The following is a 27,917-nucleotide window of genomic DNA, read 5'->3' as shown; positions in this document are numbered from 1 at the left end:
GGGGGTGAAGAGGAAACTACACCGGGGCACATGCCTCCTGCTACCGCCAGGTGTCGCCGCGCAGCCTCGAAGGCGGAGGGATGACGTCATTGTTGGGCTATTTTCAAGATGGCGCTGGACTGTGGCCGGAATGCCGCTGCCGCAGCGGAGCGCTGAGGGATTTAATTAATCTTCTGCCCGGCAGCGACGTTACCTTTGCATCCCGGAGGAAATATCGCCGTTCTTAAGGCGCCCGAAATGGACGCGCTACACCCGACCAGCGTCAGGTAACGCAGACGGGCCCCTTGGCTAAAATGATAGCCCCTTCCTCCCAGAACAACAAAACCTGCCGGGGCACTCGTCGCAGGATTTCACGGCCTGAGTGATCATGGAAAAGGAGCGCGGCGGAGAGCCTTTCTCTGTCGACCTGAACGAGAACGAGGACGGAGGACAGAAAGCGGCTCACACGTCGTACATCAGCAGAACGCTGCTGGTCGGTGTCAGCGGGGGTCAGTACTTTGTGACCGCCGACAGAGACGCCCCAGACCAGAAGGAAATCATGTTGGACTTGGTGGCGGCGGAGAAATGCAGGTGTGTGGTTTCGGCGGTTCGGGGCCACCAAGGCTGCCTGAACGGATTCCCTGAGTCACTGGACCGGGAGGGGGACGGAGGAGAGGGGCTTGGCCTCACAGGGACCACAGCCACTTCCTGTCCAGCTGTGCTCGGAGCTCGTGTTTCCGCAGAGGCCGGCCGACAGATGCGGGAGAATCGCGCAGGTGAGAGCAGGGGGAAAGCCCCGGACCTCCCCGCGGACGGTGGCGCAGTACCTGCCCGTGACCAGCTGCTCCCGTGCCGAGCTGTAAACATGTCCAACGGGGTTGCTGACAGCCCAGGCCTCGAAGATCCTGGAGCAGACGCGGATTTGTATAAACCGACGGTGTTTTCTAGCCCGTTGCAGAGCCAGAGACTGGCTGAGGGCGACGTGGACTGTGAGGAAGTGATGGTAGCGAACGGCGGCTTCCACGCCACCACGGCAGCATGTGACTGCTGCCCCGACGTTCACGTCGGCCGAGCGGCAGAGTCGGGCTTTTGTTTAAGGCGCCGCGCCGACTGTAGCAGTTGTTCCGGGGATGAGCACCCTTCCTCCCCCGGTCCCTCCATCCCAGATAGTGCCAAACTCCCCTCGCCCTGCCCTTCCACCCCCGACGGCCCGCTGTCAGAGCCCATCACCAGGGACCTCCGTTTACCCGTAAGGCCACACAGTTTGAGGACTGACCCCAACCACGCCGTGTCTCTCAGCTGCGACGCGACGCCGTTATCTCCGGACGAGGATGGGGGCTTTTATTTTGGAGAGGCGGGACAAGAGGAGGACTTTCGGTCAGTTTTGGAAGCGGGTCGCCGGCAGAGCGCCCCGGACAAGCTGTCGGATCTGCCGGACTCCAAGCTAATGCCAAAGAGGTTCGGCATCGCTGATTTCTTCACCAGGTAGCATAAACTCATATTCACCAACTGAGATGTGTTGAATATGAAAAAGCTTTCAAGCTGTGGCTGTTCGCTAAACAAACACAATGTGTAACCCAAACATACTATTAGTTTTTACCTTCCAAGGATCCATACTCCATACATACTCGCATGATCTGGCTTGAGTGAAATGTCCAATATTTGAGTATTGATCTTAGACAGCTTCTCTCATTTCGTCTTGTAAGATCCAAATACAACAGTCCAGCCCAACAACCGAAACACACAAACTTGGGACTTGTCTGATAATAATAAACTCTGTTTAAACAGGAATGATTGTAGTCCACCAACACTTGTTTTCTGGAGCCAAGCCCCAGCTGTCAGTCTATCACAGGACTGACATATCAATACAAGCAGCCATTCACACCAACAATTTGAGTCACAGATCAACCTTCATGTGTTTGGACTTTGGGAGGGAGTTGGAGAACCCACATGGGCAGAAGGAAAACATGCTAACTCACAGAAAGGCCCCACAGGGCTGCCCACTGTACCACGGTGCTCCCTGGACATGAAATTGTTTTGCCGTTTAAGTGAAGTCAGGGCTTAAGCAGAAAAAACCTCTGCTAGTACAACATTCAACAAGTAGAAACATGTTTATATTTAAATTACAGATAAAAGTCTAAAAATGCTATGTTATGGTCTCTGACTTCTGCTCGTTACCTCTTCCGTCTGATCAAGGTATAATTAGACAAACTGAACTCATGATGGAGGATGCAGAAGGCATTTTTCAGCAGCTGGACAGGTTTCACAAACATGAAAAGTTGATTTTACTCAAACCTATTTGTGTTTTAACTCTTGGCTTGTGACTTGTCTCCTTGTTGGGTCAGTAATAATACGTGAACATTGGTCCACAGATCAACATCCTCTGAAACTACATTTGGGGTAACAATTTTGGTATTTTGAGACTGATGTGATAAGTTGATTGAGGTGCCTTTTTTTTTTTGACCAACCAAAAGTCCCCAACCCTAATATATTCTTTTCACAAAATACAAAAAGGAAAAAGCAATAAATTGTAACATTTGATGCTGGATTCATGCAAGTATTTTTTGCTATTTAAAGTTTTTTTTTTTTTTTTTAAATAAAAACAGTTTTAGCTCCACATGAGAGATGATCCATGTCCACACCAACTCCTCTGAAAAGTCATAACTTTGGTGTAGGAATGGAATTCAAGAAAACAAAAGCTTTGATGCTTTTTGGAACGGTTAAACAACAACCTGAAAAGTTAATCACATGGTCTATGGACACTTAATTGCAAACATCCAGAAAATGTTCCACATAGTTAAGGCAAGGAATTCACATAAATTTGATTCATTGCTCAAAACCAGTGTGGTCTACAAGCAAATCAGTTCAAATCTCTTGTTTAATTTGGTATTTCTCAGACTGTCTGAGGGTGACCACGCAGCTACTGAGTAGTTCAAGGCTATGTGCTGTATTCAGTATCAATTCAAGTTGTATGTAAACTCAAACACTTTGATTTAATTATGGGGTATGCAGTGTTGTGGGACCTGACTGACATTACAGAGGAAATGACAGAGCTGTGGGGATAATTCCACATTTTATACCAGTTTCTGTTATTGTGGTGGGAATAAAGATGACGTCAACAGGGCATATTAACCGCGTGACATAAATTTGCCTTTTCATAGCATCGGTTTAAGGCCTCTCATTGTGTAAAAGCTTTCATGTTAATCATGCCCCAGTTAAGTCTATGCACAGTAAGTGATACAGCAGGGCTCACTGAGCATAGCTTTGCTGCAGCCTCTTTCCTCAGGGCTTAGCCCACATTAACCATTCCCTCTGCTATTCTTTCTATTTCTCAAGCCAGTTCAACCATCGGGTCGATTCATCAAAAGCTTAACCTTGGCATTGCTGTGACTCTGACTAGAGGGCTTTTTTTTTTTTCAGTTCCTGAAAAGCTGTTATTCTGGGTGGGTTTGAACAGCCACACCTGCAGGTGCAAACATCACACTTGGACTGTCCTAAAAGACTGTCCTAAAGTAAATTACTTTACTTTAAGGAAAATAAGTTTTAAGTAGCCGTAGTGCTACCAAACAGCAGTGGTAGAGGGATGCACAGATGGTGCTATCAGACCTGTTGGTCATAGTGAACCAGAACCGAACTGAGGCCAGGAGGTGCCTTCAGCATTTTCAGAGCTCAAAGAAGAGCCAAGCAGGTTGGAGAAGGACTAAGCATCGCTGGCAGCCGCCTGGAGCCAGGCAGGTCAGCTGATAACTGAGGAGCACTTGGTTCAAAGATGATGCCGGAGGGAATCGAATAAAACTGTCTTCTTTCAAAAGTTGCAATGCAGGCATTAGCTGCTCCTAAGTAGTGTTGATGAGGATGAGATCAGCATCTTAGTTGCTACCGATGAGAAATGTGGTCCGTCCTTAAACATGCTGTCAGAATGAATAGTAAAGGGATATTCAATATTAAATATTGATTTAGTTTAATTTTATTTGTATAGAAGGCTTCAGGTTGAAGGAATTCAAAAGCTGAAAAATAGTTTACTGCACCACCCAAGTGAGTGAAGCTACACGCTGACAGCATTCCCGAAAGAGGAAAAGAAAGGCTCAATAAAGAGTGAACGTTTCCCCCTTAAATATTTCTGAATGTGAAGAGAGGCCAGTGCAGCTCACAGTTTGTATTCCTTAAGTGTTAACATGTATTTTGACTGGCAGGTGTAGTGAAGTTTCCGTTTGTTAACTCCATGTCTCTGTTGGGCCTGGTTGTGGTTTGGACACGGGCCTCAGCAGCTGGTCTGAATGTCATGGTGTCTCAGAGGAAAATCCAGACAGAAGGAGAGAAATGTAGAAGAGAAAACCTCCACGCTGGCTGTTTGGTTCACAGTGCAGGAGGCAGGATGGGGAGGGTCAGCAGCACAGCAGAGCAAATACAAGCAGGATGAGTCTTTATTTTACCCTCCTAATTTCAGGCTTGAGCCAGCATACTAAACCTAACTTTCGGGTTCTCACCAACAGCATCCTGCTCCAGTCACACTCACATTTTACGATCTTTTTATTCTTTCCAGCTCACATTTGGTAAAGGCAGGGTACACCCTCGACAGGTTGCCTGGGCCAACATAGAGAGACAGACAGACACAAACAAACAGTCACACTCAGACCTACGGACAATTTAGAGTCGCTGATTAACCTAAACATGCATGTGTTTTGATGGTGGGAGGAAACTCATGCAAGCTCCACACAAAAAGGCTCTGGGCTCAGGAATTGAACAGTGCTACACGTGTAATTTCTAATTCAATTCAGTACTGCTGTTAAATGTGTAAATTAGTTTTGTTCTATGTAATAAGTGCAGCATGTGAGTGAAAACTGCAAAGTGCAAAAGCATTGCTCAGTTTTACAGTGAGGACTTGGGATGAATAGATATTTTAAGTGTGTACAGTGTGCTGTCTTAGTCTACCAGAGCCAGCTGACCTCACAGTCACAACCAACTTGGCACAGTTTAATAGGAATGCATGCCATGTGCGTCCAGGCTCGATCTCAGAGGTCAAATCCTTTAGTTTGAATGCATGTTTTGAGTGAATGTCTGCTTAGTCTGTCTGTTTAGGCTGAAGCAGTGAGATGCTGGAGGTTCTCCCGTCACATGATGTTATACTCTCTGCTATCCTTAATACAGAACAGCTTCTCTAGCTCTTCGTATTCATGCTGGTTATAGTCTTAAAAAAGAACAGAATAAATTAGAATTGTGTAGAACAGCAACAGCAGTTTTTTACAGCTGCAGCTACTTGATAAAGAATATGTCTGGAAAAAAAATAAACATCAGTAGGTCAAATCCTGCCGCTTGCAAGGTATTTTGATGATGTGTGAAATGCTGCTAGCTTGGTTGCTCTCTCCACCTCTGTATTGTTCTTCATATGTGTCTCTATTGTGTGTGTCTGTAACAAAGAGGAGGCTTTAGCTGCACCTCCACCATAACAACTAAAACACACTTATCCAAGTGTTCAGTTCATTTGACTGAGTCAGTGCAACTTGAAAAACCTCTGTATATTTTTCCTGATTAACCACAGCTCAGTCTTTTGTAATGTTTATTGCTCATGGTCATATCACCATCCAATCCAATCCACTTTATTTGTTAAGCACGTTTTACAAACTGCAGGGTTGCCAAAGTGTTGCACAAAGCATCTAAATATAAATACAAAAGATAAGCTAAAATACACTATCTAATGGGGTTAAACAAATAAGCTATAGAGACTAAGAAACCTAAACAAACAAAAAACATAATATATATAAAAAAATATATATAAGTAAAACACAAGTGTCAAATTAATAGCGAGTTACAGTAATAAAGGCAGACACCACAAAACTTTCATCATGAATTAAAAGCCAAGGCATAAAAGACCACGAAGAAGAAAATGCAATTAATTTGTCTACTGTTTTGTCATGTTGAATATTGGTCTAACAGCATATCCGATTTAAGCTTCAATAAAACATGACAAAAAAAATGCAAAACTGCAGTGACATCATGGGAAACGGCTAAACTGTTACCAGAAGAATTCACCTAAAATTCAAATCAGGGTCAAATTAGTTGTCACATTAGGACAGGAACAAACAGAACATATTCTGCGTAGCAGGTTTAAAAATAAACAGAACGAGGAATCAAACTTTAGAATTAATTAGGAATCAAAACTAAGTGAAATCTCTGTTTATTTAAGGAGTTATAGCACCTTAACTGAAGCTGTCAACAGTCATTGGATTGATTTGTGTTCAAAGTGCTTAAGTACAAAAAGTAATTCTGTCGCTGGGTAAATTCACACAGACTTTAGGCAGGGAAATTGAATTAGCTCCAGACACCTCCAGTGAATGATAATTGACACACAGATGCAGCTTCTCCTCTGCTCTGTGGAGAAGAGGTGAAATTTCTTCTCAGATGTGTTCACAGCCTAGTTCACACTCTGCAGAATGAGACGAGAGCCACAGCATGTCGCCTTTAGATTTACAGTTACAGATGTGTGAGCTTCAGTTTGATTTCACTAAAAGTGAAGCTGCTGCTGTCTTTTCTCTTGCTGGAGTATAAACAGTGACTTTGCCTGTTGCATTTGGCTGAAGAATGCAGAAGTGGTTCTGTTTCTGCAGATAGGTGTGTGTAGTGAATCTGAATATGTGTGCTGAGAGTGTTACACATCACTGGTTTATATATAGTCTGTATACACAGGGGTAAAAAAAAAAAAACAGACCAAACTGAGACCAGTTTTTACTTCCTCTTTTCAGTTTCTGATGTGTTTTACTTTAATGGCTGTTGCCACAAGGTCGAAACTGGATAACTTGACTTGATTTGATCTCATACAAGTTATCAGTCTGTGTTCAGTTAGATAACTTTACTCTGCTCATACAGATTACAACTGAGAGAGAGGTGTGACTGTGGAAGTCTTGGTGGATGACTTAGAAATGTGGACATCGACTCTGGCTCAATAAAGTGAAGCCACAGCTGCAGTGTCCTGCACCCGTTTTCTCTCTAATGTCCAACAAGGAGTGACTCCACTGCTTACAAAAAGAAGTTTATGAGAAAGCAGCACTGTCCTGATGAGTTTAAAATCTGTACTTTCAAGTCTTCAACACAACATATTGTTTATTTTTTTAATGATGGTCTCATTAGGGGAAAAAAGACATATGCTACTCTGTGATTGACAGCCTGTACCACCCAATTAGTATAGAATACAGAGCAGATCACATCTCCTTCTCAGTCCTCTGTCTCCCCCCTCATTTGCATTTTTACATACAATGGACTGGCGACGTACACCAGAATTTCCCCCACCCTCGCTTGGAGCATTGGCTGATTAGCTCCAGCCCCCAACTCGACTTGGTAACACATAAGCAGTAGTATGTGACTGAGTGAGTGACAAACTATAAATGTTTTGATAAAGATCATCAGGAAATGACTGAACACTTCTCAATAATTGATGGATGGGAAATGAAAACAACTTAGTCACTGGTCAAGCTGCAGCTGTTAAGATTTGGTGAAAATTAAATATAAAAAATAAATTAAATTACTGCTCTTTGTTTCTAACATTGGACTAGAGGCTGACACACACAACACACCCACCAGAGTGAAGAAACATGAGCCTGCAGAGAGCAGAGGAATAATATTTGCTTGGCTGTTGACTTTGTGTGTGTGTGTGTGTGTGTGTGTGTGTGTTTTCTCATGCTTTCTTGTTCTCCATTGCATCTCCACTTCCTTGTCATCATTCCTGCAGTTCCTCTTTCTCTTCCCATCAGACTTGTCCTCAAACACGAATATGAAACTGTCGATCTGGCAGCTTTTTTTTCTTCCAGCATTTCAGAAAAATCAAAACTGCTACATTTGCACAAATGTGGTCTGCATGATGATTGGGGTGGCGGTGAGAGAGCAAGACAAAGTTGGGTACAGTAGGGAGAGAATGAGAGCAGGAGCAGCGGATATTCAATACAGGTGTAGGCAGGAACATGATGCTGCATGTTTGTAGAAATTATGCTTTATGGAGTTCATGGAGATATGAGAGCAGCAGGCAGCAGGAACATGTGATAGTGATGATTCACCACCTGCAGGATGAGGACAGGGAGAGAGGAGAAGAGCTGGGAGACACAGACTTGGGAGAAACATGGTTAGTAAATGCAGTACACATGCTTAGAACTGGGAGAGACAGGTTTAGGGTTGGAAGTTGGTTCCATAGAAGAGGAGCCTGGTAACTGAAAGATCTGCCTCCAGATTTATTCTTGGAGACTCTAGGAACCACAAGTAAACCTCCATGTAGAGAGCGGAGTGGCCTGCTAGGACAGTAAGGAACTATGAGCTCTCTGAGATATGATGGAGCTGAATTAACTGAAGGCCTTTTAGAGATTTGTTTGGACATCCAGATAGTAATGAGTTACAGTAGTCCAGCCTAGAAGTTACAAATGCATGGACTAGTTTTTCTGCATCATCCTGAGAGAGGATGTTTCTGATTTTCCTAATGTTTCTCAGGTGGAAGAAAGCTGCCCTACTGACTCCTTTTAGGTGAGGGACAAAGGACATGTCCTGGTCAAAGGTTAGTCCAAGGTTTCTAACAGTGGAGCTGGAAGCCAAAATCATGCCGTCCGGACTGATTAGATATTAGATAGTATTTTTCTGAGGTGCTCAGGGCTGAGTATAATAACTTAAGTTTGATCAGAGTTAAGAAGTAAAAAATTTTGGGTCATCCAGACTTTTATTTCTTCAAGACATGTCTGCAGTCTGACTGAGTGACTTCATTTGGCTTTATTGATAAATACAGCGGAAATTGATGCTGTGTTTCCTCATAATGTCTCCTAAAGGAAGCAGATAGAGTGAAGACGATTAGCCCAAGTACCGAACCCTGTGGGACTCCATGACTGACTACAGTACATGAGGAGGAGCTGTTGTTTACATGAACAAACTGATGTCTATCTGATAAGTAGGATTTGAACCACCTTAGTGCAGTTCCTTTAATTCCAATTTCATGTTCCAGTCTCTGTAGTAAAATATTATGATCTATGGTGTCGAATGCAGCACTAAGATCTAGAAGGAGAAGTATGGAGGCTGATCCATTGTCTGAGGCCATTAGAATGTCATTGGAGACTTTAACCAGAGCTGTTTCTGTGGTATGATGGGCACTAAATCCTGACTGAAATTGTTCAAACAAACTGTTCCCATCCAGATGGTCGTGTAATTGGTTTGCTCCTGCTTTCTCAATGATTTTAGAAATGAATGGGTCTATGGGTGTATAATTGACCAACATATCTGGATCAAGATTCAGCTTTTTAAGTCTGAGTTTGATGACTGCGGTCTTAAGAGTCTGAGGTACATAACCCAAAGGTCAAATTAGGTCAAATTAATCAGATACAAGATGAACGGCTTAATTGCATAGAAAATCTCTTTAAAGATTCTAGTAGGTACTGGGTCTAATAGACAGGTTGACGGTCTGGATGATGAAACTATAGAAGCTAGCTGAGAGATTCAGAGGTGAGAATGACTCCAGATGTAAAAGAGGCGTTGCAGTTGATTCAGCAGTTGTTGTATTCAGTAGGAGATTATTGTCTAATGTAAGTAAGAACTGATGGATTTCTTCTCTGATTATGAGAATTTTATCTGTTAAAAAAGTTAATAAAATCATCGCTGCTTAGAGCTAAGGGGATCACTGGTTCAACTGAGCTATGGCTCTCTGTCAGCCTGGCTACAGTGCTGAAGAGAAACCTGGGGTTGTTCTTGTTTTCTTCTGAGTGCTGAGTAATATGAACTTCTAGCACTGCAAAAAGCTTTTTTATATGTTTTTAGGCTATCTTTCCAGGCTCTGTGAGACTCTTCTGACTTACTGGAACGCCAATTTCTTTCTAATTTCCTTGATGTCTGCTTTCAGGCACGAATTTAGTAATTATACCAGGGCGCCAGTTTCCTCTGTTTGCTTACTTTCTTTTTGAGAGGGGTGGCATCATCAAGATTTGAACGCAGTGTGGCCATAGTGCTAGTCACAAGGTCATCAACCTGCGTATGGGAGAAATCCTCATTTGAATTTAGATATGGCATTGTTGGGAATGATGACCAAATGTTCTCTTTAAATTTAGCCACAGCAGCTTCAGATAAACATCTTCTATAGCTGAATTTATTCCTCAATGCTGTGGAGCCCATTAAAGTAAACTCAAATGTAATAAGGTAATGGTCAGTCAGGAGAGAGTTTTGGGGAAGAATTGTTAGCTTGTCAATTTCAATGCCATATGTTAGAACAAGATCGAGGATATGATTGTAGAAGTGAGTGGGTTCATTCACATGCTCCCTACTAATTGAGTTTAGTAGGGAAAGAAACCCAGAACTAAGGCTGTCGCTTTCTACATCAACATGTAAATTGAAATCTCCCAGTATAATGATTTTATCTGTACCGAGTACTAACTCTGATATAAACTCAGAAAACTCTGATTGGAATTCTGAGTACGGACCAGGTGGACGGTATACTGTAACTAACAGAACTGGCTTTTCACCTTTCCAGTCTGAGTGGGAAAGACTAAGAGTGAGGCTTTCAAAAGACCTGCAGCCAGATTTTGGTCTGGGGTTGATTAGTATGCCTGACTGACATATCACAGCCACACCCCCGACCTGTGGTAGGAGACATATGAAAATTAACAGGAGTTGGGGGTGTAGCTTCATTAAGACTAACATAGTCATCCTGCTGCAGCCACGTTTCAGTTATACAAAATAAATCAACCCAATGATCAGTTATGAAATCATTGACTAATAGAGAATTTGATGATAGTGATCGAATATTCAACAGTCCACATCTAATTGCAGTGTTATTTGATCTGAATTTGTGGCTGTTTTGATTTCAGTTAAGTTTTTGTTTTTGTTTTTAGCTCCTCTTCTCTTTAGGTTGTGTTGAGTAACTCTTCTGCCAAGTCCTTGGATGCTTTCTTCAGCTTTGGCCCGGTCACTCCCACGTTCCTCAGGAGGCGCTGGATGGACATTCCGGTAAACCCTCTGCAGCCAACCTCCACAGGGCAGATGACAGTCGAGCACCATGCCTCCATTCCCCTCTTCCAAGGGACAGTGAGCTCTGCCAGGATCACTGCTTGGACTGAGGGGGACCACAGGATGATGTCTGGTCTCAGAGAGGTTGCAGTTATCTCTGGCAGGAACTTGAGAACCCGATCAAGGTCCGCTCTTAGGTTCCAGTCACATCCAGGTGTTGGCAATGATCTTCTCTCCCTCTGGGTGATGTTCTGAGCCCCTGCTCCTTGTCCAACAAAATGAATCTGCTTCCGTGGTGTTGAAGAATGGTCTTCGGAAGTGTGTCGTAGGTGGCCCAATGAAGAAGCTTAGCCTTGCTTGGGGCATCTTCCACATATTGGACACTTGATTGTCCTGTTGACCACTCCCTCCCAGGTTCTCCACTGTCCTTGCTGCTGCTTGCTGGGTGCTCTGGTCTTATACTGCTCCTCTTCCGTCCTGACCATCTCTGCAATCATCAGGTCTTTCCTCTCCTTTCTTCTGGCTTTTGACCAAAACTTGGGGGATGTTCCCCACCCAAGCCAGCTCTCCCTGACTGTGTCGTGCCAACGATTTCACTGTGCATCAACCTGCTGATAGCCTGGTCAACTGCCTCTTCGGCCTTCCACTTGTGTCCTCAGTGCCTAGGTGTTCTTAAATTATTAAACTTGGGGGAAAAAAAAATTCCCCATAGAAATATCTCCTGTCAAAATTATAAAATGTCTAAACATGAACATGCTGGTGTAAGCACCTTAGGTGCTACTAATGGGGACAGGAGGTTACAGGAGGTTGAATGAAGATTGAATACATTTAATGAGGTTTGATTTTATTGAATTAAAGTCAGAATGTGTGGGAGTGAATTACCCTGTTTTGACAAACTACACGAACAGCCAATGATAACGAGAATAGCACAGCGCCGAGCCAATCACACAGCTGGAATAGAGTTACAGCCATGTCAGGCTAGGTTGACACATATAGAGAGAGTAGACGATGCAGACGGCCACCAGTACGTGAAGAGTGGGAGAAAATGTTAACAAGAGCCACAGTGTCCCCAAAGAGGACACCCCAACGGACACAGCCCAAGGCTCAAAAGACGAGGACATTGTTGAGAAGAAAAGTCAGAGGAATTCCGTAGTGTGGGGATATTCTGGCTATTTAAAGTCTGAGAAGAAGCAAAGTTGAGTGCACTGAAAATTGTGTTGAACTTTTGACGGGTCAGAACTGAGACTCTATTTTGTATTACCTATTTTATTTTTTTGTAATTGGCCAAAGAATTCACTTGCTGATTTGTTTGTGTTTTCCTTGAAGCTCCTGCCTGGTCAGAATTAAGATTTTAGTTTACGCTATAATAATTTTATTTATTTGAAATACAGTTCTACAATTTCTGTAGTACATTTCATATGTTTAACTTCTGACAGAAAATAAATAATATTTATACCAATATTAATGTGGTATCCTCACAGTTCACATAGGAGTGAAAAGAAATAGTCAGTTGATTTATATCGTGGTAGGATTCTGTTCCATATCGCACAGCCCTACATGCTGTCACTCACACTCACACACACACACACACACACACACACACACACAAGAAGGGGACTGCAACTCATTTTGGTGGACTATAGATGTTTTGAATGTATTTCAAACAGAAAAAATATCTTCTTCTCTGCTTTATTTGAACCACACCATTCACTGAAGATTTAAACACTTAAATGATGTTGACGTACAGTATGTTCAGTATGATAATCAGAAATGCTGAGCCATTCTTTCTATCTCACCCCCAGGAGCCTATTTTCTAGGAAATCCAAAGAGCCCAAGGCACCATCCCACAATGCAACAGGGTGGCGACTGTTTGGCAAGACAGCAGCCAGAGATGTTGATCAAACTAAAGACCCTGACTTCTCATTTTCTTCTGAGCAGGTCAGTTCTTTAAACATATACCTTATACCAGATACATTTTCTTTTCCAGGCTGAAGAAGTTTCTTAACTATCACCAGCTTTGTTAAAGGGCAAAGTCAGTGGACATAGAGTTTGGTGGAGACAAGTAAAGCTCTGATTCACTCGGCAGAGGGGGGCTGTGGAAGATGGAAAATATGTCTCATAAGTAAAGATGAAGAAAGAATGGTTCAAAATACAAAGTCATGGCAATGTAACATTGGCATTAAATTATTCACAAGTAGCACATTGATTAAAATTGAGATTACGCTGACACATAAATTTAAAATAAGCCCCTGTCATGGTGCAATATATAAGGTTGAATGTGCATCACAGTGCATCTTTACCACCTCCTGGCTCAACCTGATTTCTTTTTTGGTGAAAATTTTAACATATTGAATTAGGTCAAGGTTCTGTGTTAATACAGTGAAAGTATCAAAGAGAGAAATGGTGATCACAAAATTTATTCAGGGACTGAGCTGTCAAACCAGCTATCAGCTATATTCTGGGTCTTTGTGATGTCACAACAAAGCAGTGACCACAATCAGCCCACCTGAATTCAACATCCAAGTGTTTAGCTGAAATTTGCTATGTTTCTATTAGATCACAAAGAAAAAAACTGCTATCTTAACAGCGAAGAGCCTCATATCTCTTCTAATAACTGACTGACCTGCTCAGAGGTCTAGAGTGAAGCCTCAGAGAGGAGAGGTAAAATTACACTGACGGTTTTTGCTTCTGGAAGCCACAGATAATTCTTCTGAAACACTGAAAATGGTTAACCTGCATAAAAAAGTGATGATTTTTTTTAAGAATAAGTCTTAGAATAGGTCAGCCAAACATGGCAATTGAAACTCTTCAACATTTCTCTCTGGTTTTCTATCCATTAAAAGAAAATCATTTGTTGAGAATGAGCAGCATTTCCGCTCATGGGGTCTTCATAAACAGATGATTATGGTGTCCAGATGCGGCTTTGTTACTGGAACGCTTTGCTGTGTAGACCCAGCAAGCTGGGTCATCAAGCCTGTGAGGTGTTTGATTTGTCCGACTGATTAGTTGTGTGAGTAATGCTGTTAGTCAGCATCTGTTTACATACAAAATGGTGGTTGGACTGGGGTTGTAAAATAGACTTATGTGGTTGCTAGGCAACTTACATATACTGCCTGCAGCTGAGGAGGCAGACACACACACGCACCACACTGCTCTATGCTTCGCTTGCTGCTTTGTATAAGACCCTGCCAACAATGACACACACGCACAGCTGTTCCTCACTTGCCATCTGCAGCAGGTGGTATTATGGACACACACAGACACGCTTTCAGTCGTCCTGGTTGAGTTTAATTAGACAAAGTTATATTTTCACATCAGTCAAAGACAGCAGCTGTCTCAGTCTGTTTAGTCATCAGCTCCTGTCTTGTAAGTGTACCTTTAAGGGATGTCAAATCTCTACTGTCCTTATTTCAGCCTGGCGGTGGTTCATCTGTCACCTCTGTCACCTCTGTCACCTCTTGATGTGTCATGTAAAGAGAGTTGACATGATAACAGCAAAATGACCACCACAGGCCTCTGTGCTTCCTCTGCTCACATGATGGCAGCTGTATTCAGATGATTCATTTGGAAAGGAGCCAGCCAGATGTGGCTTGATTCAGCTGGTTGACACGTCAGACTCAGGACTCTGCAGGAAGCTGAGGGGGAGGAAAGGAGGCGGGCTCAGTCCACACAAATTGTCTCCTTTAAATTCAGCTCGTGCAGCAATGCAGCAGTTAGCTCATCTGTTCAAAGGAACAACCAGGGTTTACTGACCAGATGATGATCCTGACCCCAGGTGCAAAGACATATCATGATTCTTGTCATTACTTCAGATAGATATATAGATATTATGCAGCATGGATACCAGTGGGGGAAAAAAGAAAGCCGGAGAGTAGCCAAAAAGACCCTTCGACTTTGGATATTTTTCTTGGTTTGGTTTTGCCCACACAGATCCAGGGGGAGGGACCCTCATTCCAGCATGACCTAAAAGAAGGCGGTCCAGTCTACGAAGGATGTTCACTGTGTATCACTAGCTTTGCCTGACCTCATTGTTTTGTCACAATGTGTGGGTGCTGTCACACAGCAATCATGTTGTACTGATAGAATTCAGTACTTAAATTTTGAATTGTAATGCTAAACCCTATTTGAAGGGACTGCTGAAATGTGATTGTCTTGTTGTGCCTTTTATGGGCAGGTGGAACCCTCATGCTCTTGATAGTTGTCTACTTTTGCCTGTATGATTTCAGCCTGTTGGTTTTACTGGTTAACCTGCACTATTCCAGTTATAGCATATGGTTTTAGCTGCAACAGGTTTATTGATTTTAGCTGCTAAATGGCTTTTAAATGTTCTGTCAGTTTTTGATCACAAAAGAAATCCATGAAATCACTGGATCAGTCAGATGATTTCATATTTATGGCTGACTTCACAGCGAAGATGATCAGTCAGCGGTGTATGTCTCCCTCTGCTGGTGATACTCACAAGTGGGAATATAAAAGACTTGTTTATACACGTTAGATGACTTAATGTAATATATTTGTCACTTTTTATGCTGTATATGAGAGTGTGAGTGAGACACATGCACACAAAGAGAGATTTTATCAGACTCCAACTCCTCCCTCAATGAAGCTGACGAACAATCTCTGTCACACACACACACACACACACACACACACACACACACAGTTTGTACATGTATAACTTCATGTAGGTTTTACTTTGGTGTATAACATCGCTATTGTCAGTAACAATAATAAAAAACAGCGAATTTAGAGTAATTTTGTTCATTTTCACAGCTTTTTCAGTGGTTGTTGGTGCTTTTGCATGATCTTCCTCTTAAGGACAGGCCAGTGTCTATGTGCCAGAGAACTGCAGATGTTTAAATCTGAGTTTTCATTCATGTTGCTTTAAAGGTTGAGACAGAAAGATCACAACAGTCTCACTACATTCAAACATCAGCATTTCCATGACTACTGGGTAAACACTATCTGCAGAGAAAGAGCATGTGATGAAGAATGAACCTTTTGGTGAGATTCTCTTGGCGAAAATTTTATGTCAATTCTAATCAAAGTCTAACATTCAGAAAAATATTTTTTTATGTATCGTGTATCTGTATAACATGGATCCATCTGTGGTTCAGTCAGGTTTTCAGACCTTTCTGCTGGGATGGAAGAGGTATTTGTAATTTAGTGAAGTTCAGAGGATTTGACATGCAGCTAATAGCTAATGGTCCTGACAACTGTTAGCTGTTGAATGCAGGGTACCCATGTCTCACAGCACTCTATATCTTCGTTTCATGCCCATAGGAGGAGCAGGTGAAGGACTTGGGTGGGTCCACTTGTCCTCATCACCCCCCAGCGGCAGGGAGGAGGAAGAACCTGGAGTTTGAGCCTCTCTCTACCACAGCACTCATCCTGGAGGACCGACCAGCGTGAGTCACACACAGGGACCCAAAATAAGCCTTTGGTCCAAGTTGAGGAATCATGAAATATAGTAGCTTTGGTTTCATGTTAGATTTTATTGACACTCTGACACACACTGAGAAACCTCATCAGATGTTTCCACCAGGATTCAAACCACTATCAAAGTAACTTCCTGGTGTTAGATATAATTGTTAATGTTTAGTCAATATATGTATAATTGTTGCATGTCATCTGTAATTTTACACTTGGTTCACATTAAAATAGGTCTATAGACCCTCTGCCAAAAAACCTAATATGTTGGTTTAATGAAAACTTGCAAGCAAAAATTGGGCATTTGTCTTGAGGGGGAGGCATAATTGGAAAGGACACCTACCCAAAGTAAACATAATCTCACAGTCAGTTTCCTAAAGTTGTCTTGGTGTTTTTCAGCTCAATCTTTCTGGACATTTTAAGCACCTCAAATTTGATCAGTTTGTAATTTTGTCCACATGCAGACAGTTGATTTAAAGTCACCAATAGAAAACCACCATGCACACAGAAAGAACATCCAAACGCCATATAGAAATTGCCCCAAGATTCAGACATATGTACATTATATTCATAAATAACTTGGAATTGGCATCATGTCTTCTCTCATCATGCACAGTCAGAAATCTGTTGAATGTTGCCTATAAAACACATTTTAGATCCAAACAGAGTTGCTAATCTCAAATGAATGAATAAATGTGTAATGTAATGTCACACATGCTGTCCGGAAAACTGGATCCTCTCCAGTTTGGGTCTCTTGACGCATTTTAACATGGACTCCACACGACACACACTTGGATTCTATTTATAGACTTCTCTGCTTTGACCACTGTAAACGCTGACACTCAGCTGCTCTGCCTGCTGGACCTACAGATTCACCCAACTTAGATTTTATGGATAAAGGACTTTCTAATGGACAGACCACGACAGGTGTTTTTAAATGGTTTTAAATCCAGTACACTGGTTTTAAACACAGGGCTCCCACAAGGTTGTGTTTTATGCCCCATTCTGTTCTCTGCCTACACCAACAACATCACTTGTAGCGGGGATGGAATGAGTCTTTTTACATATGCCGATGACATGGGCTTGGTGGCCCACATGGACAGTTTGGAAGCTCCCACCCAGTACCAACTGGCAGTCAACGACCTGGTCACAACTTTCAGGGAGAAATCACTGGAACTGAACCACTGTCAATTCAGGGAGAGCAGCTTGAACAGGTGGAGAATTTAAAATATTGGGGGACGCAGATGGACACCCGTCTGTCCTTTCAAACACTCATCTACAACAAAACACTCCAGTGTCTTCATCTTCTAAGGAAGCTGAGGCATTTTAACGTCAGTAAAAAGATTTTAACAATGGTTTACCGGTCACTTATAGAATCCATTCTCAGCTTCAATATCACATCTTGGTACAACTTCCTCACCAGCAAAGAGAAAACAAAACTATTACGCATCACAGCTCAATCCAGCAATCCAGCAAAATAATTGGTTCACCACAAAGCCCACTGTCCCCTCTGTATGAGCGCCATCACATCCTCTCCATCATTCATTCATGCTCCTCCCTCTAGGCAGGAGATACAAAGCCCTTCTGGTCAGGAAAATAATCCACAAAAAAATCATTCATTCCATCTGCAGTCACAGCCCTTGACAGTAGAGGAACTTCAACTTAAACAACCCAAAATGACTTGCTGCTATTGTGCTTTATATTTTTGTAAATGTTTTAATGGCTTATTTGTGTTTGTGTATGAGAGTGTGTAAAAGTGATGAGCTCTGTCAAAGACAAATTTCTGCTACACTTTTGGGCAGACAACAAAGAATCTATCTGTAAGCAGAGAGAGTTGTAACAGTCACCTCACATAGATAACAAAAAATGAGGGTGGTCATTAACAAACAATGCAAAACAGACAAAATAAATGTTAAAACCAAATCTAAACATTGACATAGAGGCAGTGCTCAGTGGGATATTCTCAATACAAATTAAGACTATTGCAGATTTTATGTTGAAGAGTCGTGATCTTTATGTAGGCTCTCAGTAGTTGCTTAGCAACAGTGGCCATCTGGTGAGAGATGCAGCAATGAGAGAAAGAGACACTGTGTCACGGTGGCTGAACTCCTGACAGGTGACTCTGCCTTTCCCTTAGGAACCTACCTGCTAAGTCAGAGGAGGAAACCCAGAGACACAAGATGGAGTATGAGGAGATGGTGGCAGGAGCCAAGAGGAGAGGTAGGCACACACACATACATTGGTATAGTGTACATACAATACAATGCAAATAAATGAAATGATTTAGTATTTGCGTAACTCAAATGAATACTTGTTATGATTGGAAAAAAGCAGCAAGAAGAAAAAAAGTCTTATAACAATTAGATTGTGTTATTAGGCAGAACAGAAAAATCCTGCTACAATGGTCCTCACAAAAAGGCTGTAATAAAAGTGCATATAAAGCAAATTTAAACAGTTAATTATAACCAGTATCTGAAATTATCTCCTCAACTAAGTTGGCAAAGAACCACCAAACATCACTTTGGCACAAACAGGTTCTACTGGCGTAAACATTTTTGTTAGGAAGCTGTTGTTCTGCTTTGATTTGATCTGTCAAAGATCTGGCAGGTATTCACTCAACAGCTGGGTCAAATTGCCATTGTGTGTCTTTGTGTTTATCTCAGAGTTGAAAGATGCTCAAAAGAAGAAGCGTCAGATGAAGGAGAGGCACAGACAGGAGGACAGCATCTCCCATGCAATGGTGGTCTGGAACAAGGAGATCCTCCCAAACTGGGATGCCATGTACGTCTCCAAAGCTCCACATGTTCAACAAAGTGTTCACACCTTGTTCGTCCAGCATGTTGATTGAGGTCATTGTTGGTGTATGTAGGAAGGGAACGAGACGGGTCAGGGAGCTCTGGTGGCAGGGACTTCCTCCCAGTGTCAGAGGAAGAGTATGGAGCCTCGCCATCGGCAACGAGCTCAACATCACACCAGGTACAAACCCATCCATGAGCCTCACTGCCGCACTGGGTGGCATGTTGTCACCGTGAATGGACATAATTTGGTTTATCCTGACTCAGTTCCAGACACACCATCCTGCTCTCCCCAACACCAAATGTGGTTTAATCCACTGTTGAAAGTAGTCCCAGACAAATGTAGAATCGTCATGTTTGTTTTCTCGTGGAAAGTTATTTTATGTGAATTATGTGTCAAGATTTATTGTCCTAGCTTGAGTTACAGACAGAAGGGAAGTAAAGTGGGAATGAAAGATGTTGAAGCTACACTGCCTGTTCAAAACAAATAGGCAAGAGCCTCCCATTGGATAATTACTGCATGGATGATTATGTTAGTTAACCCTAACTGATGCAGTGAGTAGTGTCTCACTTCTTAAACAGCCATGTTGGAAGACACATCCTGTAGTCGTGGAAAAGATGTTAATCTGTTTCAGAAGGGTCAAATTACTGTCATGTATCAACCACAGAAAACATGTAAGGAGATTACTGAAACTACTACAATTGGCTTAAGAACTGTCCCATGCATTATTAAAAACTGGAAGGATAGTGGGGAACCATCATCTTTGGGGAAGAAATGTGGTTGGAAAAAATCTTCAATGATCGTGATCACTTAAATGTTTTGTGAAAGCAAATTGGAAAAAAACAGAACTCACGGCTATGTTTAATAGTGAAAGTGGGAGCATTTCCACACACACACAAAGGGGACTAAACAGGTTTGTAGCCTTAAGAAAACCACTTATCGAGATTGGACACTTGAGAAATGGAAGAAGGTCATGTGGACTGATGAGTCCAGATTTACCCTGTTCCAGAGTGATGGGCGCATCAGGGTAAGAAGAGAGGCGGATGAAGTGATGCACCCATCATGCCTAGTGCCTACCGTACAAGCCTGTGGGGGGCAGTGCTATGATCTGGGGATGCTGCAGTTGGTCAGGTCTTGGTTCAGCAACAGTATGTGCTCAAAGAATGAGGTCAGCTGACTACCTGAATATACTGAATGACCAGGTTATTCCATCAATGGATTTTTTTCTTCCCTGATGGCATGGGCATATTCCAAGATGACAGTACCAGGATTCATTGGGCTCAAATTGTGAAAGACTGGTTCAGGGAGCATGAGACATCATTTTCACACATGGATTGGCCACCACAGAGTCCAGACCTTAACCCCACTGAGAATTTTTGAGATATGCTGGATGTGAGATTTTTGTGTGGGTTGTGTAGCTTACTGTTTGGTGTTTCAAAGTCTGTGTCCGTCAGAGGAAATGGTTCTTTCTTGCAGAGTGCTCTCGTGTTTTCTTTGCAATTTGAATTTGGATGTTTTTGCCTCTTTGTGTAGAGCTGTACGAGATCTTTCTGTCCAGGGCCAAAGAGAAGTGGAGGAGTTACAGTGAAACCAGCTCAGTCAACGACAGTGAGAGCGGTATGACACAGCCCCAGCGTTAACTCTGATGCCCCTGTTACATTAAACATTGTTGGGGATGAACATTCAGCCCTTCTGTCAAGCTGTCTGCTGGAAATATACCTTGAAATTAACCTGAAAAGCAGCTGAAGTGAACTGACATATTCCCTTCTTGTGTGTTTTCCTGTTAGATGGAGGAGCATCTCTGGCTGACAGAGAGTCCAGTCTGGACCTCATCAAACTGGACATTTCCAGAACGTTCCCCTCTCTCTTCATCTTCCAAAAGGTAACAGATGTGCAGCAGATGTTTGTTCAGCTCCCATTTTCAAAGGTCAGAACTGCTGCTTGCACTCCCATTTTAGTCCCAAAGTCATCAATAGAACCTCCTTCTCCAACCTGACTTTCTTCCTCCTTACATATTTTAATGATCTCAGTAATATCCTCTTTCTCCTCTGCAGGGCGGTCCTTATCATGACCTCCTCCACAGTGTACTAGGGGCTTACACCTGTTACAGGCCTGACATTGGCTATGTAAGTTTCCCTATGTAAGATCAGATTATCCAGCAGGGTTTAAAATGTCCACCTCTTCATATTGTAACATTTATTCAATAGATCTGATGCATTAACAGTTGGCAGTTTGCTTAAATTGAGTCTGAAGATTTGGAAATTATTATTGAACTTTGTGTTTGATACCTAGCTGAAAAACCTCTTAAATAATAACCAAGCATCTATGTATGTGCTCTGTCAGGTCCAGGGAATGTCGTTCATTGCTGCTGTGCTGATCCTAAACCTGGAGGAAGCTGAGGCCTTCATCACCTTTGCCAACCTGCTCAACAAACCCTGTCAGATGGCCTTCTTCAGAGTTGACCATGAACTGGTACACATGCACAACTGTTTTATGTTGCATAACCTGCGGTGACATCTGATCTTTACTTCTACTCCTCATCCTCTCTTCACTCCGTCTGTCACAGATGTTGAAGTATTTTGCAGCTTTTGAAGTTTTCTTTGAGGAGAATCTGCCTCGTCTCTTCAGCCATTTCCAGATCAACAACCTCACCCCTGACCTCTATCTGATCGACTGGTGAGTCATCAGGGAGTAAAATACTGCTGTTATCAGAGGCACTCTTATCAAAATCAGCAAAATTGAACCACCTAGTGAACAACTCTGACAATAATCCACTTTGTCCAGTACATGAAACAGGGCATTAAATGATAATGAACTTTTGTTACAACTCCGATTCTATACCCATTCATATAAGTTCATAAATTTTGCATTTGTTCATATCCACAAGATGACATATTTGTGTCGAGTTAAGAACAAAAACATGTTTTACATGTCCTCTATCAGGCTTCTCTAGAGATCTAGTGACAACAGGTCAGAAACAAACTCGCACTACATGGTAAATGAATTTGACAGGACTTTAAACGCTTGCAATGAGCTAATGTCCAAACTCTAAAAAAAAAAAAAAAGAAACCTAATTTGTTTAAAAATAGGGGGCATGAGGAAACATTATACACCCTTAATAACTACTGTCTTGAAATACTTTCCTGTGTTTAAAATGTAGCATTTACGCATGTGTATGCAACATTTATTTTGTAAAAGCACAAAAGTACAAGCATTAAATTTGAGTTATACCACTAAAATACATACTTCTTCTGCAGATTGGTGCATTTCTAATTGAGTACACATTATATTATTGGAATTAATGACACAGGAAAGTGTGTATCACTTCAGATGTTGATGAATGTGTTTAGTGGTTTTCATTAGAATAGATAACTACACAAGTGGGTGGATATATGAGCAGCAGGAGCTTTGTGTGGCAGATTGTTGAGAGCAGCTTGTGAACAGCTGTATGATCAAACTCGTGCATTTTGAAATAAAGCCCCTGTTCAGATATTTGGACATATTGTAAAATGATTCTTTTTCCCTGTATGTGTAGGATATTCACTCTGTACAGTAAGTCCCTCCCCCTGGATGTGGCATGTCGGGTGTGGGACGTGTTTTGTCGGGACGGGGAGGAGAGTTTGTTTCGGACGGGGCTGGGAATCCTGCGTCTGTACGAGGACGTCCTGCTACAGATGGACTTCATACATATCGCTCAATTCCTCACCCGCCTGCCAGAGGACCTGCAGTCACATACACTTTTCACCGCCATGGCCAACACACACATAATCAGCAGAAACCGCCGCTGGAATCAGGTCAGTTCTCAGCAGTCAGTCCCAGAAAAACAGGCAACATTGCACACAATTGTCAAATGTTACAACTTAGAAATGTTCCCTGAAACCCTCGAATACAGACAATAGGTAGATACTCGCTAGAGCGCACATAATCAAGGGCCAAATAAGGGGTTTTGGGGCAGCAGCATTGCTTTGTCATCTTTATGGAAGCTTTAGGGGGTTTTATTGTACATGATGCAAAATGTGCTAATATGAAGGGCCATTTGGGACTTAATTACCTCTTCCATCTAATATCTGCCTAGTCTGCCTCTCCTGATGACGCAGTTTAGTTTTTGTGTTTCCGTCTGTCTTTTATGAATCATTGAAGACGAAATGAAAAGCAGTGATTAAATGATCATCTGTTAACACTTTCTTTCAGGTCTTTTCTGTTCTGATGAAGGATGGTATTAAAGAGACAGACAAAAACACCAGTCCAGCTACGAGAAGTTAACACTCACTAACGCTATATTCCTTCAGACGTTAGTGGTGAGGGTTGCAGCTCATAGAGCAACGTTCAGATGTTAACTGTGAGGCTTGAAGATCCATAGCCTGAAGATAAACTTGCACTCCAGAGGCCTGGCTATGAAGCTTGACGCGAACACGGGCCGGACATGAAGGTGGGGGCTGACATTACACGCTCAGAGAGCATGAGCAGAGCCGCGAGGCCAGCAGTTGTGGGAACCCAAAGTGGTTTGTCAATTTTAAACCTTTCCAGCAACCATTGGTATTTAACTGAGAGACTGAATCTGTCCCGACTGACTGTCAGTTAGATGTTTTACTTCCCCTGCAGGTTGGGAGGAAAAAGTCTGGCAGGCCAACTCACTGTTTGGCCCTGCTCACCATGCTGGGACATTAACACCACTAAACTCAAGTGTTATGCCCTGTGTAATTCTCAAAGACTCCACTTCTAACTTTTGGTGCTAATTATTTTTTAAAAGCTTCGAAAACATAAAAAACCTTCGGGACTGAATTAATATTGTAGTTCCTTGTGGTTCTGATCTCACTCAATGATTCTTTTCCTGCATACTAGCTTGAAGCAGTCTGGATCCAAAAACTATGGGAATCAGCAGTAGTATGGCTGATGCTAAAATACTGGCTATAGATTTTTTTTTTTTTTTATTTTCCGTGTAACTTTCACAACTTTTCATCTGTTGGCAAAAAAAACTCAGAACATGGGAAGTTGTATTTCTAATCAGTGCTAAGAAATCAAATTATACTTTTCATTGATCCTAATGAAATACAAGTACAGGTGACTAAGTATTTTGGGACTGATGATTTTAATTCTCATTTAAGTGTCATTTACATAGTTCTCCTGAATTGACAGATTGACACTACTATCATTACCATTACAATGAAAAAGAAAAACAAACAAAAGCTATCGATCAGGATGAAGCTCTTGCCTAATGTTGGAGCACAGTGAGCCAGGGATGATGTGTTTGTACAGGGTGTTTCCTGCAGGTGGGGACATCAGTGTTTCGTAGATCCAGATTTGCTCTCAGCACTTTATGTCTGCAGCACTGCAGCATCATCAGGACAAAACAAACCACGCACATCCACTTCATTAACGTAGTGTTAAGTGTTTCCTTTGTTGGTCGTTTGGGGGATTAAACCATGCCGTTGCTAAGGTGAGAAACTCTTAGCAAAGCAAACTTTGCGTTAAACTTATTACTTTTGGCTTGAGAATGAGGACTTTTAGTCGAGCTCCCCCTGCTTGCTGCATCATCGCAAGATACTGCAAAATGCAGGTAAAGATTTGAATATTTTTTAAAAATGAATCTCCCCACCAGAGAACTTGACTTAACTCCATCAATGTGGCTGTCAAATGTTAGAGATCAAGGCAGACAGTTTTCTTTTTCTGAACGTTGCTGCGTTACACTGTTCACATGATCAGATCTGCTATTATAAAATCCGATTGACATTTTTCATAAGGAGTTCATTCCAAGTTAATCATCCAGAAAAAAAGTCAAATGTAATCAGCTCCAACTTCTTAAATGTGCATATTTTGGACAGCTGATCACTTTATAGATGAAAGAATCAAAGCAGTAACTAATGATAAAAGTCATTTTCAAGTTATTTGCTTAATATATGCAACAATTAGGAGATTGATCTTTCACAGGACTGATGAAAGAACATCATTAGCAATCAGTTTGTCTTTTTTCTGTGTTTAAATCTTTTCAAAGACCAAAACACTTGAAGTTGTCATAAAGAATTTTCTTTTTTTTGCCAAAAATGAACAGTCCAAAAGCCAAAAATATAACCTCACTATCATTAGAAAAATGCTTAAAAAACAACAATGAGCAATTATTATTTGTTAAATTAAGAAGTAGTCGATTCACTGAAAATGAATTGAGTTGAGAAAAGCCCTTCCAGCCCTGCACCATGTGATAAGTGTCTTCATGAGTCCTGAACACGTTTCTGTTTAAGAGTTCATCACCTCCACACTTCTCTGATTTCCACAACCCAATGTAACTTTGGCTTTTATATTTCATCCCCAACCTCCAACCAGCCATGCATGCACACTACTGAGGAATACTTTCCAAACATTCACCAGAAAGTTCTCTAACAGCCTTAAATTATGAGATTAGGCGGGTGCTGCTGCCATGTAGTTTTTTCTGGTTGCCATTCAATCCGAAGACTCAACGGGTGGCCAGGAGTAAGAGTGAGAAAGGAGAGGTGGGACACGGGGTGGGGAGGGGTTTAGGAGACAGATTTTCCTTATTTAATGGTTGTGTTCCTTTTTAGTTTGACACCTTCTTCTTCTTTTAACCTAAACTTAGTTACTCTTGCAGTTTCTCTCTCATCTGAAAATCAAGTGACTGCACCACCAAACAGAAAGACACTGCAGTGAACTTAGTACAGACTGTCTCTGAATAATGAAATGGAAGTTTGATTGCAGCAGCAAAAAATCACAGCGTTGAGTTGTGTATTCTCCAGATCTCTACCTTTCTCCTTTTTCCGCATTACATCAGAAACAAGCAACAAGAAGACAGGGGGGGCGTCCAAGTGGAAGGGAGGTAAAACACTGTCTCACCCACTGTGCTGTGAGCCTGAGCTGGTCTTTGGTCTTTTCTGCTTAGATTTAAAGATACAAGTTTTGTGCAAGTTTTTTTTTTTTTTCCGAAGTTAGTCTGGAAGTCAACTGGGGAAGTGTGTTTTTACAAAAGAACTTTCCAAAAGTGTCAAAGCACTTGAAAATAAACAATGGAGAATTTTAGTGAGATGCAGCAACCATCTCCCACAGACTGAACGGTAATACAAACAGCACTTTCTGATTCATTTCAGTTACCAACTAAGCAAAAAACTTACTTTATAGTTCCAACACTCTGCTCGTGCTCTTTGAACATCCAGAGGATCAACACACTCCGTCATGAATAAAGAGAGCACTTTGTGAGCGTGAACATGAGCTGCTGTACAGGGACACTAATCACTATCAGACCAGTGATGCTTGTAACAAACTGGCAATAATGAAGGAATCCTTTATGAACTCATTCCCCTTTAATGTAATGACTATTTGTTGGAAATAGTCCTTAACATAACAATTTGTCTTCTATTCATCAAATGTTTATTTTTCCACCAGTAGAATTATTGTCTCAAACATATAACCAGAAGAACTAATGTGACTGTGTTCTGGTGTGGACTTCAGCACATCTGTGAGTTTGGAATCAAGTTAAATGTTACTTCTTGTTGGCGTTGAATGATGAAGCCTCACAAAACTAAAGTGTCATGGTCATTGGACAACAATGTCCACTCAGAGAAATAGAAAAAAATGAATGAGCCTGTTTTGACAAACATTTCGTTTTGAGAGTAACTCCCAGGTTGAAAAACAACCGACCATCTGGTGGCCCTGAGGGCTCAATGCACTTCAACCAGAAGACATGAAAATAGACAAAACACAAAATTCAAAACATCAAATTGACAACAAAGCAACTGTAAAATTCTCAAAACACAACCAAATACACAAACATACAACAACTACATACAAAGCAACAGAAGTGTTTCCGCAGGACACTAAAATGTGTCAGAACTGCTGGGAAACAGGGTTTGCACATCCATGCACGTGTCCCACCTTGCTTTGTCCGATTAGTGTCACCTGGAAGTACAGGTCAGTAGGGCATTTGTAAATCTGGTTGTGTTGAGTAGTCAAAATGCCAAATGGTTTTTCTCAATTGCTTTGTGTATTTTCTGTTTGAAGGTGTTTTCTTTGAGTCAAACTTTCAGGGCCATTGTAACAAAATAAGTTATTTCTCATCTGAGTTAAACTATCTGTAAGCGGATGTTCATACATAAGGTTCTGTTCCAATGTTAAATATTATTGCTATTTATCTGATGTTGTTGTATTCCTTTTGTCAAATATGATAACAATGCCGAAGTTGTCATCAGACAAAAAGAACAAACTATGAGCAAAGAGATGATCCTCTCTCATCCCAAAATGACATAACATAAACATGATTAGCTGTTGTTGCTGTGTAAAATAACTTGATCCCAAATTGGACACAGATGTGTTGAAGATTGATCTCTCTATTCCAACTTGGAAAATTAAAATTGCAATGTAGAGCTGCACCAACAGCAATTCAGTACAGTTACCAAGAAGCCTCTGCAGTTTGTTTTGAAGTTCTTCTCACCTCACTCCACATTATTGACGAAATATTCAAAAAGCAGATGAGGAATGATGAGATTGTGATATTTCCCCCCCTTATGTTCCATTTTATTTAAGTTTTGCTATTGTCTTTGGTTGTATTTTATACCTCAGTGTCATTTAGCTTTGTTTTATCTGTTGTTTTTTCCTGTCAAATTTCAATGTACACTATATCTATATATATATCTCTATAGATATCTATGTATATCTATAGATATATATATGTATAAAATGCCTTACAGGTAATGTAAATAAACTGTAAAAATGTTACTTCTTTTCATATAATGGCCACTAGTTATGTGTAA

At 41.6% G+C, this 27,917-nt stretch overlaps 1 protein-coding gene across 1 annotated transcript; it reads left to right on the top strand.

Moving 5' to 3' along the window:
* The first annotated feature begins 108 nt into the window (after positions 1–108).
* Positions 109–27,917, top strand: tbc1d12a (TBC1 domain family, member 12a). The gene is made up of 13 exons (XM_029521154.1): positions 109–1,464; positions 12,741–12,876; positions 16,222–16,346; positions 18,506–18,588; positions 19,032–19,149; positions 19,238–19,344; positions 20,698–20,781; positions 20,952–21,046; positions 21,219–21,290; positions 21,508–21,636; positions 21,731–21,840; positions 22,700–22,958; positions 23,356–27,917. The coding sequence occupies exons 1-13, from the start codon at positions 368–370 to the stop codon at positions 23,425–23,427; spliced, it is 2,487 nt and encodes an 828-aa protein (XP_029377014.1). The 5' UTR covers positions 109–367; the 3' UTR covers positions 23,428–27,917.

This window comes from Echeneis naucrates, chromosome 15 (genome assembly GCF_900963305.1).
Source record: "Echeneis naucrates chromosome 15, fEcheNa1.1, whole genome shotgun sequence".
Lineage (NCBI taxonomy): Eukaryota > Metazoa > Chordata > Actinopteri > Carangiformes > Echeneidae > Echeneis > Echeneis naucrates.
The sequence above is the reverse complement of the archived record's forward strand: the minus strand, read 5'-3'. Positions and strand labels throughout refer to the sequence as shown.